General features: G+C 36.7%; 1 protein-coding gene across 3 annotated transcripts in view; it reads left to right on the top strand.

The window, feature by feature from the left end:
- Positions 1–18,442, top strand: part of SRBD1 (S1 RNA binding domain 1) — a 123,008-nt gene that overhangs the window by 91,337 nt on the left and 13,229 nt on the right. For all 3 annotated transcript variants that reach the window (XM_071427658.1, XM_071427668.1, XM_071427677.1), the window contains 3 exons: positions 12,984–13,090; positions 15,646–15,822; positions 17,632–17,784. In XM_071427658.1, coding sequence (XP_071283759.1) covers positions 12,984–13,090; positions 15,646–15,822; positions 17,632–17,784 — 437 coding nt within the window. The remainder of the gene's footprint in view (positions 1–12,983; positions 13,091–15,645; positions 15,823–17,631; positions 17,785–18,442) is intronic.

The raw sequence follows: 18,442 nt of genomic DNA, 5'->3' as shown, positions 1-18,442 counted from the left end.
GTTGTAGTAAAGCTGTGCTGATGGATGTTATGTATATATGTTATGATGAATGAATATCTGAGGGATATCTCAGGTAAATCTGGTCCTGCCATAGCTTTTCCTTGCTTACCTGAGGGCCATTGTAGTTAATTCTTAATTAATTAAGTAATTCTTAATTAAGTACTTCATTCTGAGTAGTGCTGTTACAGAACCCATGCGTTTTGCTGGAAGATCTTACAAGTGTGGATAAGAAGGGAAATGGTGCAGTTATTGGATTGAGCTGTGTGCAAAATGGAATGTCCATGCTCTTTATTTTCATAGCATTCCTTCCCCTCTGTGTGCGTGTCATTAGATGTCTTTGCCTTTTATCACATCCTGAGATCTGACCCAGCAGTGCTATTACTAGGTACCATATAATTTCCCAGCTCTATTTAAGAAGGCATTATGCTTCTTCCACAATCTTTTCTAAAAAGCTAGTGTCTCAAGTAAATGGTATATCTTAATGTGTTGTTGGGATTAGTTTTTCAGGGCTTTGGGAAAAAGTTTGCTAAGTTTTCTATTTCTTGGAGTGTCTGCATCCTGAGTGGGATACCTTTCACAATTTTTTTTCCCATGAGTATGTTTTTTGCCTGTTTTTCTTGTCCCTTAACTAGGACAAATAGAAAATAGATTAATATATAAATTCTTTAAATGCTTTCTGAAACCATTGAACCAGTTGAAAATAAGATTAAATTCTAGGCAAATGCAATAGTCTTCTGAAAGTGGCAGCATGGATTTATGTGTCTGGCATCTGAAGAGACTGTAGGCTGGAACTGGATTGTATTGCAACACTTTCGTATGTGACAAGGGAATTTTGTTGCTGAAATTTCAGTTTGCTGTGTAATAAGTTTTTCATAGCAAACTTTTTTGTGCTTGTTTTGTGTTAGTAGTTATTGAAAATGTTCTAAACCTGCAGCTCTCCAAGAGAACTCTTTCACTGACTGTGACTTAAAGATAAGATTCCAGATGAAGAAAATGCATATTTTAGCGCAATGAGGTGCAGCATGTGCAGATGGAAAAAGGAAGAAATTAAACTGTCTTGAAAACCTGGTGAGATATCCATTTCTTTTCTGAAGCTTTAGAATTGAATGATGGAGAAGACTGAGAGTACTTAAAGAACATATCTGTGCATAAGGCATTATAAAGAACAACAGTTGTAGTTTCTTGTTTGTTCCGAGTATAAATTTCAAAATGGCTGCTGGAGCTAGAAGCATTTGGTCTTCTGTTGAGAAACATTTTCAAGAGGGAGTAATTATTTCTCTCATTTGATTTGCCATCATCTACGTGCAATTCTTTTTCATTTTCCTAACTTACCTGTTTTTCAATATACTTTGACCAGTTTTCCATCCCTCACACTTAGAGGTCTTTGCTATGCGTATAACTTGAACCACTTGGATGTTTGTTTCCAGTTCTCTTTTAGATGTATAAATGAAATAATAAAAATGTGTTCCTCATAAATCCTACCTAACTTAAAAGGGAAGAAAGAAACCAAAAACAAAACAGCAGAAACAGACAAAGAAACCAAAAACCCCACCAACCCCCAAATCAAAGTACAAGCCATTTCTAATCTTTTCACATACCTTGTTTTACAATTACAGTATCTTAGGAATATACTTGACTGAGACAATACTTGACTGAAACAATGTTGGAGGCATTTGTCCTATTTGGTTATACATGTGTGGTGGTCTGGTTGATGTTGCTACAAGTTAAGAGCAACTGGAGAACTTGGGAATGAGTTTTTGAAGACACTTTTGCCACTGTTAGGATTTGACTGAGCATTAAATAGTTTCATTTTCCAACTTCTTGTCTAGACCTTAAATCTGTTAGTCTGAGGGAACAGCCTTGTTGCATCCAAATCTTGATTCCTACTTGAAAAAAACTTATGAAAGACGGCAGACTAATTTTTATCAATGAACTGATGTCATCACTTCCTCTGGAAGAGGATATAATGGGTTCAGTTACAGCACTTTTTTCACTACTGCTGTAATAAGACAATGGTTCAATGAGAAATGGTTATTAGCTCAAAATATCCTTTCCTTTAAAAGCTGTGTTTTAATTGTTTTGTACTGATATGTGGACAACCAAAAGCAAAGATACAAAAACATTTGTAAGCTGTCCCTGGTCCAAGCAATCAGCAAACACAGTGATCAATGCATGAACGTCATAAAATATTGGAGAAGCAAAAAGTGTCCTGTTTGCTTCTGGGTAATGATGCTTGGGTTGTAGTCAGGAAATGAAGAATTGTGATCCTTTCTGATTCATTTACTTCTTTTTTAGTTAAGGAGAAATCACTAAGTTCTTGTGGGTTTGATTTGTTGTCTGTGAGACTGGGATTGTTTTCAGGTACCTATACTGAAGTAGTGTGAAGTTTAAAGGTTCTGCAATATGTGTGTGACTGTGGCAGGGGAGGTTATTACTATTCTAATTTTAGAATAGCCTAGCAAAACCAAAACTGTTTCTGTAAGCATATATCTCCCAGAAGTTCTGTCACCTACAGGTCAAAGTAGTCTGAGTAAAGTACACCAAAACCAAAAGTCACCACTTTGTATCTATGCACTACCAGCTATGCCTATTCTGCCACTGAAAGTCTGGAAGAAGTTGAGTACTTCTGATGTTTTATTAAGTGACTTCAGAGTTTTTGAGAATGCACTACTCTAACTTACAGATTTTCTAGACTCTTAGGAGCTACATTTTCCTCTTCACCTTCTTGACTGCCTATGTTTTTAAAGAGTGAAAAATAGAGTGGTTTTCTTAAACTTTTCCTCTAATGGACGTTCATATTTTTGTTTTCCTCAAACTTTTCTTTGGTTTTGCAATCATATAAAAAGCTAATTACTATTCTAAGTTTACTGGTGTATCTACCATAGAAATGTGTATTTGTGGGATTGCCTTTGAATGCAAGAATTGCCTTTGTACCTTGGGTGGTACACGCCATATCTTTGTGTGGCCAAGATTTGCATCCTCTGTTATATCTTGGTCTTGAGATAAATCTGTGGTTTGGGAATGGCATTAGCTGTCCATGTAACCTCCTTTTGCAGGGGAGGGGTGATGTTGCTTGGGCCAGTTAGTGATGACAAGTCTCTAGATAAGCTGTCTTTCCAATCACAACAGTATTTGAATTAGCTCCACTCTTTGCATCAGCCTACCCAGCCATGTGCTTTAGAAATCACTACAAGACTTGCACTTGAGCTTCTTTGCCAATCTTTGTGTGTTCCAGAAGAGAAAGATTGACCGTAGCTGATCTAAGGTGTCTCAGTTATCTAATTTCCTATCGTAGCCATTGCTAACTTGTGTGAGGATTCATTGAAAGCTTGATGCCCTAGTCTAGGTTATTTAGAACAACTGTCATTTGCTGTTCTTAAAATACAAATTCTCTACCAAAAAAAGAACACCCAATACCAATTTATTTTTTTATATTTAAAAATTCTGGATTATCTTAGTGTAACTAATAATTTGCTGAAGCTGACACATTGAACAATCCTGTCTAATATTTGATTGATTTATCTGCTACCTCATCTCTTAACTCCCAGTGCTACAAAGCATAGATAAAGCTGCTACTGGACTTCTGCCCTTAATTAATGCAAAGGGACATCAGCCAGTGATTTCAAGGGAGCCTTGATTCTGGAAGTTGTAAGTCATCTGCAAGTGGTGAGAGGCAGACATAAGTGCTACAAAATCAGAGATGATTTTAGTTCCTCTCTTGCTCAGTGATATACCGGCTTGGAGCTGTAAATGTTTCTACAAATAGAGAACTCTATTCCCCTTACTACTTACAAGTATTATTAAAACTGAGTCAGTAGTTACTTTTTGGACAAAAAGTTTTTATAATTAGAATTCATAGTGATACCTGATTTTATAATTGTTTTTTGGAGTTTCTAAAGTATTAGGTCTTAATTTTTCAAGTACTTAATTTCTAACTCTATTCTTATGTTTTGCCAAGCTTGCCTAAAAGTTTAAGCTTTAGATTAATTATACAATAAAAGATTTTTCAAGGGAAATAGAGGTCAGTTTTTAAAATGAATGATGCTGTGATCAGATTACAGATTTGCAATGAATATATTCATATATACAATAGTTTAAAGCTCTGACTTGGTAAGTATCTTGTAAACTTTATAAGTTTTTAATAGTACTGCGATTATTATTTACAGATTTTACATTAGGGTAAACCTAAAAAAACTTTATTCCAAACATTGTTTCCAAATTAGTTGCAGCACAGAATTATGTATTATTTTACATATTTGGAAATACTGGTTTGGTTTTTTTTATGTTTTAAAGAAGGCTGCTGAAGGAATTTCCAGATCCTGAATATGAGTAAGGACTATGTTATAAGGGCACAAATTACAGTTTCTGTTAGGGGTGCTGGTAAAATAAGTGTTCTTTGATTTGCGTTTTTTTTTTTCTCTCTACCTGCTGAGATCTTACTTATTTGAATAAAAATGTGTCTATTGCAAGAGTACTCAATTGCTATTTTTGTGTAGGGGGTAATACATGTACTGTTCTTGTTTGTGCCATTTTACTGATTCATTTTGATTCCTCAGTTTTTTTATTATGCTAGTTACATTAGCAGTATCAATCATACAGTGTCAATGGTGATGGTGGTTCTGAAATGTTTCTTGGTTTTGAAAATGACAGAAATGTTTGTGTTCTTGTTCACTTGTTAAAATTGTCATTAAGCACATTTTAGTGCTGACACGTTAGCACAACTAATTTAATATTGACACCTGTCAACTTTTCAACCTCCTATGTGCAAACACTTTGTTAGTGCTATATATGTAATACAAAAAGTGCTAAATACATGTTTTAATGCAAATTTTGCTAAGCTTAGTGCAGAACACATTTGTGAAAAGTCATAAGCTTACTATATCATAGTGATTTTTTGCCAGTTGCTTACTTATTCTTTTTCTTTAAACATAACTTGCTGTTATATGTAATGAGTGGTGCTGAAATTGCTTTCATTTATCAAAGATGTGAATGACACAATGGATGCTTATGTACTCTGCCTGTCAAATCCATAACTGCTGCTAACTGAGCTAACTTCTGTTTTTCCACATGTTTCCTGGTTTTCTGTCAGCTTTCAGTCTTCCACGGGTCATTCAGTAAACACTACTCTGAGTGACTTTTTTTGAGTTGCCATATGTCAATCACACTTATTTTCTCTGCTTTTTAGTAAGCAGAGAAAATAAGCTTGCTTTATTTGGGTTTGGCTGTCTTCTGCAGGGCAGTGTCTTGCATTCTGTTTCATTCCAAGCTCAATTTTTCTTTTAGCTAGGCTGTGGAAGGGCATGAGAATCAAGGGGGAAGGAGTGTCTGATCAAAGTAAAGGAGGAGCCAAACAGAAGATAAAGAGATAGCAGCAGGATTTGCAAGAGTTCTTTAAGCATATTCAATTTGGGCTACTTAAAAAGATGGGGACCTGGGTGAGAGGTTGAAAAAAGTTGAATTACCTTAAAGCTTTTTTCAGCAAGCATTTCCAGAAGGTAGTGTCACCTTAAATAAACCTTTTTTTTTCCCTTCTTAATTGTATCTTGACTATTTCTAAACAGTCACTAATTCTGTGGGATGTGGGACTAAAAAAACTATTAAATGTCATTTTTTGGTATCTACATTTTTTCCTAATGAGGGAGCGGATGTGTCATTGTATTAAATACATTCTCAGTGCATTGCTGGTATGAGTAACCTGATGTAGCAGTTGCTAAGTGTACATACTAAATTTAAGAAAAGCATTTAGAAGTTTCTTATATGAGACATCTATGAGTTTCTTATATGAGACAATAAAATATGCATCAGCTATATTAATCTTCCCTTTATAGAAAATACCCTTAATTTAATTTATGGGTTTTTTGTAGTTTTTAATAATATTTCAAGTACCACATTCCTCATTAGAGATGGTGGAGAGGAACCCCAGCATGTCTTCAGCAGAGCTGGAAGAAGAATGTGTATTTGTGTAGCCTCTTGCCAAGCTCCTCACATCCTCTGGGCACTTGCTTTGCCCTGAGTAGGGCTGGTGGGAGCTATACCCAGGAGCTGCTGTTCCTCACCCATCTGCTGCAGGACCATGCATGGTCACTGACTTCAGACGGAACAAAGCTCCCACACATGACCACACTCACCTGGGCTTTGTAACTTTTATCATCTTCCTCTGTTAGTGCAAGCTTTCTTTTTTTCCTTCTCTTATCCTTCAGCAATCTTCAGGAAAATCTTCAACTGAATTCAACCATGTGATCCAAGCTCCACTCCTAATGGTCCTTGCTTTATCTTTCTCTAGTTTTGCAGGATATCCCCTATATTTGTAGACCTTTAAGAGCCCCAAAATACATATTTGGATTTAAAATGAAATGCAAGGATTTGCACCTGTAGTAATTTGGATTTTTGCCTTTGCTATTCATTGGCAAAAATGTCCCTCTGAAATCTCCAGGAATGACGTAGTTGATTATGATTGAAATTTGTATTGCTGCTCTTTAGTCACATAATAATAAGCATTGGAGAAAACTTGTACATGCTCTGGAAAGGGGAAGATGTTTTTGGGTATACATATTTTTCTGCTAACTTGTTCATGTCACAGAAGCTAATTTAGAAATAAGATGTGTCAGCAATGGGACTGAACTTGTGTAACCAGCTTGCCAGTATTACTGCTTCTTTTAGGACACAAGCACAAGTAAATATAAGATTAATTCCAGCAATTTGCAAGTGACTCAAAACATTTACATGATAAACTGGTGCATTTTTGTTTCCTTACTTTTTTTAAATGTTAGAGCTGAAAGACTTTGGTTTTGTTTTTAATATTTTCTTTGAAAATCTAAATCCATTTCTTTCTCCTGGGATATTTCAGTAATAGCAATATGCTGTTAAAATAAACAGAATTTGGAGTTTTGAAACAAGAAATGAATCAGAGTTAAGTACATAGGATAACAATTTATCCTATAACAATATAACATTTGGAGAAACCACAAATGATCTCCAAAAGAAATTCAAAAGAAGTTAGGTCCTTTTATCAAACATCAGATGGATAAGCTTGTTTTCTTAGACTCTAACTGGAAGGGATTTTCCAGAGGATGTAGAGATGAAAACCCCAATTCTGAACTTTCCAACTTTTCCACCTGATGTGTAAGGTATATTTTATTTTTTTCTGTTTCTGGACATGAAAAGGTGCTTCTCCTTAGACTATTTCTGTTACTTAGTCTTGCTGTACTTAAGGGTTTGTCATGAATGCATTTTACTTTGTGGCTTAACAAGCATTTGAAATGAAGCTGATTGTAAATAGGTTGCAACACTAGTAATGTTTTTCCATTTTTTAAATTTTGAAACACATTACCGTGGATTGAATCTCTGTAAAATAATATATTTTTGAACTTTGCTTAGTATGTGTTGTCCCACTTAATTTCTCTTTCAGTAAAAGTCATTCAGTTTGCACAGTATACCACTCTTTAAAGAAAAAAATAGTAGTTTTCAAGAGGCATGTTGACTGGTTGCACATGCCAATATTAAAATTCATGGATACAGAAGTTAATAGTAGGTACCAACAAAATAGTGTTTTATGAAGTGTTAGAAGTCTTTCAGGACTCAATCTGACAGAAAAAAAAAGATTAAATTGTATTTACTTAATTGAAGGCTGACTTTTGGATTCAAAGGACAAGTGAGGTATAACTTGATCAAAACCCAGAATAGTTTGTCTGGCACACAGCTCAGTCTTATTTAAACTGAATATTGATCTTGTTATAGTACTGTAATTCTGAGCCTGGGTCAACAACCTGCAGGTTGCTGCCCAGACTTGAGAACTCATCCCCTCCCCACTGCTTTCTAACCAGCATCATTAGGTCATGTCTGCACTGCATTTGTAGGCTCTGCAGGGTACAAATAATTCCTGCTTGACTGTGTTGGAAGGTGCCTTGCTTGGCTCTTGGGTGTTTTAAAGTAATAATGAGGCACAGGCTGATTGTGTCAATTTCTACTAATGTTTGTAAATGGAAAACAATTATTTCAGAATTGCTGTGTGTTGCAGTAGAATTTTTAGCTCTTGGAATTTGTCTTTCAGATACATATGCAATCATACCATCCTTTGTGAAATTATGATTTTATAAATGCTACCAAATGCATTTTAATTATGTGTATTATTTTTAGTGTTCTGTGGAGGTTTAGTATTGTGGGGTTTTTTGGAGTTGCCAAAGGTAAAGAGCTTGGAGTTGTAATTTTCTTGCAAGCAAAAGCTGCCCATTCTAGTCTAGCACTGGTAACCAGTGTTGAGGCAAAGTTAGTGTGCTGACCCACCATCCATGCTCATGCACATTGGCCAAGTACAGCCTCCAGGCTTCGTGTGAGCGCTGGCTCTTTGACGTGATAAATTTGCTGTGCTGATGACAAATGTATTTTTACAGTGTCTGTACTGGTGCACTGCTAGAAATAACTGACTCGAGAGGCTGTTTAAAATACTGCCTTCCTTTTGTGTACATCAACAAGTTTTTGAAACTGCAAAAGGGATTTCAGTTACAGTTGAGGGAGTACCATCTTAAGGAACAGATAGGTTTTTAGTAATGTTAATTTTTTCCAGTGGGTGTTTGTAACTCTTGAAACTGAGTGAAACAAGAATCCTTGCTCTCTGCTGCATACTATATGGCAAGAAAAGATAGCTGAAGTATTGGGACATAATGACAGAACTACTGTCATGTGCATAATGGACAGGTGTTCTTAAACACTATTCTTCAGGAGTAAACATTTTGTGCCATGATTGATGAAATTATATACAATGAAGTTATATTGATTGTTAGGGTTTTTAGTATAGGTTTGCCTAATGGTTGTTTTGAAATGTGTGATTTTTTTTTTTTCTGGTAATTTTGACAAGTTTGCCATGGACTAATCTGAGCAGTAATTGTAATCAGAGATCTAAATAGCTGTCCTTGATTTTCTTCCATGTTCATGAGTATAAGTTATCTTTGGGATACTCTTTATAAAAATATTAGAGAAATGTAATGTTTGAATTTCATTTACTGACTGACAGTTCTTTACTGTAGTGGTTTCAATTACGCAAGTAATTTTTTGCATCTTCTTCCATGATTCACTTGGTAACTCCTTAGAAAACAAATACTGAAATATGGTTACAGTTCCTGACACTTCTTAGGACAGATTAATTTCTATAGTCCTCCACACAAAAAGCTGAAACCAAAAAAATGTGTAAGTTCTTCCTAATACTATTTGTGAAGCAAGGTGGCTTTGTTTATCATCACTCTCCAGAAAACAAAAGTTAGCAGTTTTGCATTGGACATCCCACAGATTGTGGCAAGCCCTTTACTTCTGCTGGCCTTAGTTTCCATAAATTGGGAGTATCCGTCCTTTTGGACATCATCATATAAAATCAAGTCTTCTGCTTCAGATCTGCTATTACTCTGAATATTTTAGTGGCAGCCATTTCTGAGTATCCTTTTAGTAAAACTAAAACTATATTTGGCCAGTAATTTCAAGATGATGTTTGAAAGTCACACCAAAGGAAGTGTTGTTAGACATATCTGGGATAGCATTTTGTGTGCTTGGCTCTGAGCTTAAAGGCTACACTGAACACTTTTAGCAGGGACACCCTCATTGATTGTATTCAGAGTCAGTGCTATTATGAAAGTGTTTTATTTAGAAGGATTTGCAGGTGATCAACTGATGCAATGATCAGTGGTGTGTGGAGGGGTTGTCAGAGAGTGTGCAACATAAAGTTCTGCATTACCTCACTTTGAAAGCAGCCTGGCATTTTAGACTTATGCTTTACTTGTTCAGGTTTTATTCTGATGCATTTAATGCAACAGTTTAGCATTCCTGTCTTTACAAACCTGCCGTAGGGAGTGAGGAGTGGGGTATGCGTGTGCTTCTAGTGTCTGACTCATTTGATACCACCCCAGTGCATATAAATAGTGCACAGAAGTGTATAGCATCATCTAACCTCTGATATTTGAGAAGATCAGTGAAACTATTGGAAGAGTGGAAAACACACTCTTTACTTACTTTAAACTGTACTTTAAACCTTTCTGAAATGTAACCTTTGGGTAGTAGGAAGTCTTGGCAGTGGTATTGAGATAATAATATTTTTAACTACTTTTAGAAACTAAATGTGTAACACTTCTCTGTGCCTCCTTTTAGTGTAAAGAGGGGTGTAAAAATTCCTTCATTATAGCCAAAGAAAGCCCTGATGGTCAGGAGCTGCATCTTGGGAGGCAGGTTTGCCATCTGGAAAGTTTTCCTGACTTTTACAACTTAACATCATTCACTTGCTAAATGTACCTTACTTCAGTGAGGTACTGGTAGCTTAGGGATTGTTTTATGCTTATCCTGTTCTGTCACATCTGCCTGTTCACTTTATCTGTGCCTTCACATATATGCTGTCATGTCCATTCCAAGTCACGTGACTCTTACGTGTTGGAGCAATAAAGAACAACTGGTGAATGTCTTGTTTTGGTTTTTTAATGATGACTGTCAAACAGAAATAAAGTTAAGATGCAAGTCATCTTTGAGAGACCTGAGAACGTTTTGTCTTCTTGGCAAGAGAAAGAGACAGTTAAGTACTATAGTTTTTTTCAAGATGTGTGTTTTGTATTTCATGAATTTTACAGAAACTATTGGAATCACAAACTCAGGTCTTTAGATAAATACCAATGGTGCATTTGAAAATGAGGTTGTGTGAGCACTGGCGTTTCTTCCATTAGCAGAGATATTTTAGAATGCTTAGCTTTTGATTGTGACAGATCCTTTCCTTGATTTTCAGGGAATATAGTAGACTGAATTCCTATCAAGGTTCACTTTCTGTAGGCTGGAAATAAAGCTTCTGCTGAATCAAGTCTCTTCCAAAGAGCTCCTTAGAAAGCTTCAACCAGATTAATGGATTTCCTTCTTTACTACATCCTGTGCTAGAAGGCATTGTGGAGGCAGTGACTGTTTGAATCATGTTGTTCCTACTGAAGAATCATCATCATTATCTTAAGGAATGAATCTGAAACTTGAGGAAGCAGCAACTTGACAACATGGCAACTTCCCTTTGCCATGGACTCTATATTCAGAACAGTTGTCTAGAACAAGATGGTTTTTTCCAAGGAGGCCAGGAACTGCTGCAGTTAATAGAATTTGTTAATGTAACTTGTGAAACTGTATCATAATCAACTTGGAAGTACTTTTGATTCAGTAGCCTTCCCTAAGAGCAGAAGGAAGTTGTCTTCTGCATCTTTATTCTTCTTATGCCTTCCTTCATCATAATGAAAACAAATTTTAAATTAGAATCTTTATCATCCAGTGAACCTCAAATAAAGTATTTAGTGAAAAACCTAGCCCGTATTTGGCAGCTGTACTTGGCAAAGAGGAGAAGATGTGGGTGTTGTTTCTGGACATTTAATTTTTGTTCTTGTGCTGTGTTATATAAATGCATTTCTTGCATGAGTGTGCATGTGAGCTGGAAGCCTTTAGCTCTAGTATATTATGTGGCTGATGCCAGGAGGAGGGGGGAATATATTCCTCATTAAGAGAAGTTACATCTTCAGTAAGTCAGAAAAATGCAACGTAAGGAAACATAAGACTTCTTTTGACGGTGTGGGATTTTTTGTTTGTCTTTTTATTCAAAAAGAAGCTATTATGTTGCAGTAGCAATGCATTAGTAAGTAGAAACTGATGTTTGATCTGCCGAGTGTACAAGCAAGCTTTGTGGTTATGAGACAGGAAGGATGTGTGCAAATGCCAGTTCTTGTGCATGTACATGGTGTTTTGCATGCAAAATTAATATAGGAAGAGTCATATTGGCAAAATACGAGCTTTGTGTTTGCAAGTTACTTTATTCTATATCACATCATGAAAATGCATCCCATTACCATCACCTGAAATAGGGAGCTATGAAATGAATTGCCTGAAGTTTTACAACTGCCCCAGTTATTAACCACTGCTTAATGAACTACCAGCGTTAGTAGATTGGGATTGATGCTATTGGCATGTTAAATTTAACCGTGAAATCTTTAAAAGATCTGAATGGCTTAGAACGTAAAACAAAGTAATGGATGAAGTGTTTGGTGCCTTGGCTTGGATCCAGCTTGATGTCCTAAATGAATGCATAGTGAAACCACAACAGATCAACCCAGATTTACATGAGTGATGCAGAAGAGCCCTGAAGCTAAGCCAACATAGTGATTGAATTAGCTCCTGCATTTAGAGAGGCTTCTCCCTCCAGGTCAGACTTCTAAGCACTGATGGGCTTGTGTGGGGAACTCGCAGTTACAGGCTGAAGTATGCCTGCATTTGGGAGGAAAAGAAATCTTAGAGCTTAAGAACTTTTAACTTTGACAAGTGTGACTGATTTTTGTTTTAGGGGGAAAAGGGGGAAACACTGTGAACATTTCCATTAGTGGTGCTTTGGTCAAGGACCTGCCAATCTTCCCAGAAATATCTGTTCAAAATTTGAAACATTTTGTTGCCATGGGGTTGATAAGTACCTTATGTATTGCCCACCTTCATACAGTGCGTGGCCTTTTCATTTAGTAAATAATAACTCTGCTGTAGTGTCATGCACGTAAATGGGAGTATTTTGCAAATATCTGTGTGTACTGATGCAAAAGTACAGCATTTGTGATCTCTTCTCTACTTTATTTTTAATAAACTGATTTTATAGGTATGTCAGATTAAAGACAACACCTGGATGGACCAGAAGCATTACTCCTTTTGAGTTTTAAATAAAGTTTTGTTTTTACAAGATGCAGGGAAATGGTTATTAAAGAGCAATACCGGGATGTGAAGTGTGTCCTTATTATAGAGATTTGTATCACAGCAAAGATGTTTCAAAGAGATTTTGGGGGCATTTAAAAAAATATGTTCTACAATTCATATTTTTAACTGCTACCTTCACAAAAGATATTATTAAGTTCCAGCAGCTATTTTATTGATGTTAGTGCTATATGCAGTTCCTGTTTATGTACACTTCAATACTTCAGTAACCAGATATCTCTATTTTTGTTTCTTAGCATGATGTATCACAGACTTTGCTCAAAGCAACTCTGGACAGTGTGGTTGAAGAGTGTGTCAGCTTTGTAGGAGTTGATATTAACATCTGTTCAGAAATACTATTAAGGTGAGTGAAACATTTTCCTATTCCAGTAATTACATGGCTCTGGATCACAGAGTCTCTGTTTAGTCTGCCATCTGACTCAAGCTCAGCTGGAGCAAATGGCTCTTGTGTTAAACTTCCAATTACATAAAAATGACACAGTAAGACAGTATTTCACTGAATCATTAAGAGTCAGGTTTTAAGGATATGTGTGATTCTCCAGGGTAAAACTATGCTTCAGAGAAAAACAGATATTTAAAAATTTTTAGCCAACACTGCAATTTTAGAAAAATGTGATATATGTAATACGTATTTTTACATGGAGAAAGGTATTTTCAAATGTACTTTGTCTCTTAGAAGGTATTTTTATAGGTACTTCTAAGTGGAACAGGTTGTAAAACTTGGGCAAGGAAAGGAGACAAGGAAAGATTTAAGGGGAAACTTGAAAAATGTATCCCTTTTTGGTGTTTGTTTTTTTATTAAGTAGTTATGCCGTGTTTACTTGAAGAATGTTCTGGACTTTATTTTTCAGGGTTAGAAACTAAAAGCTCATTCTCTCTTGAGTGTGTAGAATTCAGTATTGTTTAGACTCTCAGAAGAGTAAAAGTGCTGCTTTCATCCTCCATAGTAGGAGGGGAAGGAAAAGAATGTTCATAATGTTCTGTCCATATTCTTCTTCCCTAATATTACTATCCATAATCAGTAATGAAAATTAGGTGTGAAAGTTAGGAAAAATGCATTCCTGATATCACTATATTTTAGTTTTTTAGCCCCTTAGAATCTTTCTCAAAAACATATTTCTGTATTTTGTAAGAGACTCTCTTTCTATTCTTTTTGGTTTTCCACTTCCATGTTCTTTCTCTGCATGTCCAGCCCCCCTGCCCAGTGCCTGATTTTTTCTGTCTTACATGCTTTTGGATTTAGATCAGCTTTTAGGAAGAAAGCAAGTGGAAAGCAAGGTACCTAAATGACAAATTAAGCTTTCATTCATAGAATCAACATAATAGAATCATAGGATAAGCTGAGTCTGAAGGAACAGTTGTATTGTCCACTTCAGCAGGAAGCATCAGCCTGAGATGCTACTGTGCCTCCACAAAACTGAATGTGGGGTAACCCTGTACAGACAGGGCTGCAGGTGGTAACCACATTGTGTAAGCATTTTGTGTGGTCTGATTGGCCTGGCTTAGAATTGTTCAAGTCTGCTGTTCTGTGTAGATGCAGTCTTAAGTTTTCCTTTAGACATCCAGTTTATCAGATGTCACCCTTGCTAGATTGCAGCTGGAACAGAGCTTTCTGTTTGTGGTTTCTGATGCATCAAATACACTTCTTGACACATAGTACACAGGGAGGGGATGACAGTGCTGCAGTATTTGCAATTATCTGCTGAGTATTGTGCTTGAAAGACTTGAGATCGTCAGTGGAAAATTCTGTCAATTCTGTCAATACTGTGTAATGTTCCTTTGTCAGTATAAACAAGCTGGATTTCTCAATGTTTCTAAGAAATTTTAGAAGAAAATTCCATTCCTAATGATTAATATTCTGTCTGTGGGTAAAGGTGTGTCCCTCTAATTTCATTCTTAGCTTTCATCAACTTTGGACTATTTTTTTAACTTTTGCTTGAGCATGAGAATAATGGAAATATTTTTTTTTTTTCCCCTGACATTTTATGACTCTTGCTGCTTTTGCTGGTAGTGTTTTTTTAGAATCAGTTCATGCCATTCCACAAACAGGTCACTGCTGCTGCTGACTTGAAGCAATGGCATCAGATTGATAAAGCCTAGTGGGTGACATTTCCTTCACTAGTGCCATGAGTAACTCCCCACAAGAGCTCTTCTCTCTTTTTACGGTTAACATACTCCACACACAGAAAGTTTTACTCACATGTACATAAAGAAAATGTGCTGCAAACCCACAACTTCCTGAAGGAGCCTGCCTAACCACTGTTGCAGTTCACAGGTAAGCTCTTGGCCAGGTCCAAGTTGCCCTCAGAATAAGTCATGCAGCCTGTTCCCAGCTGCTTTTTATTTTAGGAAGAGCTCAGAGAAAAGAAACAAGCTTTGTGGATCAGTTCATCTGCTTGAGGAAGGCAAGCTGCTCCCAGCCACTCTCCTTCTGGGTAGCAGATCTGAGCCCTTCATGTGCAAGGCAAGGTGTTTCAGTACCATTGGAAGGGCTGAGAGGGGGCTGTTCTTACAGGAACAATTTATCTGTTCTGAACCCTCCTCCCACACTGTTTCCTGAAGAGGGCAGCTGGGGGCAGGCCATAAGACATGACAAATTGAACTGGCATTACGGAAATAGCCAACAGATCATAAATTACACGTCCCTGGCTTACTAGTTAGGCATGTACATAACTGGATTGCTGTACTGAGTTTTCTTGACTTGAGTGGATTCCTTCCACAGAGCTAAGATCCTTTTCAGACAATGCCTTTGGTCTGGGAGTCTATTTGCTAATTTCTTAGCAGTTTTAAAGTTTTATAAACCAGATTTTCTATAGGAATGTGTATCCTTGAAATGTGTAGCACTTGCAATAGTGACTGTTCAATGGTAATAAAAGTATTTTGTAAATTTTCTCTTAGACACATTGCAGGACTGAATACTAACAGGGCTAAAAATATAATTGAATGGCGAGAGAAGAACGGACCATTTATAAACCGAGAACAGCTCAAAGAAGTTAAAGGTTTGGGTCCCAAAACCTTCCAACAATGTGCTGGCTTCATCAGATTCAATCAAGAATATATAAAGACTTTTTGCAGGTAATAGAGATTTTAACTGTTCTGAATAAATTGTCTAAAACAGAATGAGAAGACTTCCCCATTTTCTGCTTTGTATTCATGCTTGAGACTCAAGGAATCCTGCACCACTAGGTGCTCTGTGCAATGAAAGACAACAAATTAACTTGTTAAAGTCCATGGTTGAAGATAGTTTTTCCCCTGAATAGTCATGGCTTGTTAGCCTAGTCCTCTAAGTCAGGTTTTGATAAATATGTAAGTTGAAATAAAAATTTTGCCTCTGAATTGCTAAAAAATATTTGTCATGCAGCAGTGTTGTGATTTGAGATATTAAAACTTTAGGCTTGTTTTTCAGACATAATACAGAGATCTGTAAATTAACTAATTTAATATGATAAAGATTATTCTGCAGAACTTAATGGTAGTAAACTAGCACAGATTTTTGGAGTTTCAATTTCATTACCTGGAGAGAGGAAGTTGAGTATCTGCCGAGATTAAACTGTGTCTATATTATACTCCTGTTCCTAGCAAGTGTGATGTGACTGTCTTCTGTCTGAAATACAGAACCTTTGGAAAGGTTCCTGTGAGGCCTTTTCCCAAGTCCAGTTTGTCAACAGTGCATCATCCTCTTCTGTCATCTCATTCCCTGATTCTGTACCGTGTCTTCTACTCTTTCAGCCATTCATAGCGCTCCTCTTGACCTTTCTACAACTGGAAATGCCCTTTCTAGCACAATGTCTCTTCTCCTGCCTTTTCTCATTTCTCCTTCCAAAATAAAGAACTAAGAAAGGGCATGGCAGTAGCTCCATCCCCACACTTTTGCCATTGGCTTTTCTCAAAAAAAAATATTTTCCTGGGAAGCAGACACTATGTTTTAGCCAGGGGCAGTGCTCAGAAGCAATGCTGTATTCCCAGTTGCTGCTGGCCGAACAGCACATGCGTAACTTCCAGGCAGGATGTGGGCACATGGGGACTGGCTTTCTGCCCAGGTGGAAGGTGTACAGATTGGTTGCCCATCTGGCAGGGAGGCATAGGCTGCAGGCCAAATGGTGCTGGCTGTAAGCACCAGAAGACCAAAGAAATTGCTTCCAAAGCTCTCTATGATTGATAGGTCTTACCTTGTACAGATCTGTTCTAGGTTCTCTAGTTTGCAATGCAACCAATGAAAAAAAGGTTGGTGGCTTTTTCCCCCCTCCAAATGTTCATTGGTGAAATGTGAAGATTGTTTTGGGGGTCTTTTAACCTTCCTGGAACACAATTCTGATGTTAGTCAGATTCTGTAAAACTTGGGAACAGTGTATAACCTGAGAAATGAGTTTTAAGGCCAAAGTAAAGCTCTAACAGCACTCCCTCTACAACACTTCTTGTGGGTCCAGGTGACATAACCAGAAGCTTTTGAAAATAACTTTGATGTTTCATTTTTATCCTTTATAATCACTTTGACTTTAGATTGCTATATGAAATAATTTTGGTGCTTTTTATGTGAAATTTAACAAATAGTGGTTATTTTAAAAATTGATATGGAAAGAGGAAAATATGTTTGCATTTCTGCCAGCAGGTGATGAGTGGAGCCCAAAATGCCACTGCTAGTTTCAGGTCCTTCAATGCATTCTCTTTTGTTCTCCAAAAGCAGGAGCCACTTGTGATTTAGGAAAAAAAACAAAGAGGCATGAAAGGAGCATTTACAGTAGGAGTAATTTTGATGCCTTTAATGTGTCCTGATAAATTTTTGTTTGAGGACTTCAGGGAAAAAAATATCTTGGTTTTGTGTGTGGACACTGGACCAGGATCATCTTCATTGAAAGTGACATGTCCATTTTTGATTTCTGGCAGTAATAAGAAAAATGAAGTTGGAAGTCATGCACTTTTGACTAAAGCAGGTGCACTGAGTAAAAAGAAGAGTAAACTAACATCATGTGCCTCACAGCAGCCCAATCCTTTGGACCAAACTTGCATTCATCCAGAGTCTTACAACATTGCAATGAGGTAAGTGATGGGAAAGCTTTTGAACCATTGGCACCATCAATTTTTAAAATGAAAGTTCTGATTTTTCTGACGACAGCCTGCTCAGTCTTTTGAGACAGGAATATTTATATTGCTTTGAAGCTTTCACCCCTGTCTTCAAGAAGAAGGTATGGTTCAGATATATGTGAGCATGTGTCATTACTTTGGGCCTTTAAAATTAAATGTTGATATTGCAAGATCTAATTAAGATGTATATAAAAGTTCCCAAATACACGAATAGTATGATTGTTTTACTAAGTGGCTAAAAGAAGAGAATGGTTTTTGTGTATGTCAGAAAAAAAATAATTAGGAATCCATGTGTGCCTCTGAAATACTGCTGTAAGCTGTGATCTTTTCTATCAGCAGCCCTGGCTGAAATAGGACTCTGCTTTTCAGAAAACATCTCCTACCATAAATAGGCACATATTTATTTTTCAACTGAATTTTACTGAACAGGTTCTTTTCTTAAAAAGTACTGAAGCTAATTTCACTAGTAGCCAGTTGCTTTAAGGTTCTTATGATCTCTGTTGAGAATATTATGCCCGGACAAACAAACTTGTCCTTCCTGTTTTATAACCAAAACCATCTTTAAACCTCAAAGAGAGATGCAGAACTTCTGACTTCACAAAGCTTGATTTTC

Source organism: Agelaius tricolor, unplaced genomic scaffold, assembly GCF_023055355.1.
Source record: "Agelaius tricolor isolate 1412-34295 unplaced genomic scaffold, bAgeTri1.0.p SCAF_1, whole genome shotgun sequence".
Taxonomy (NCBI): domain Eukaryota; kingdom Metazoa; phylum Chordata; class Aves; order Passeriformes; family Icteridae; genus Agelaius; species Agelaius tricolor.
This window is presented reverse-complemented; position numbering and strand designations above follow the sequence as displayed.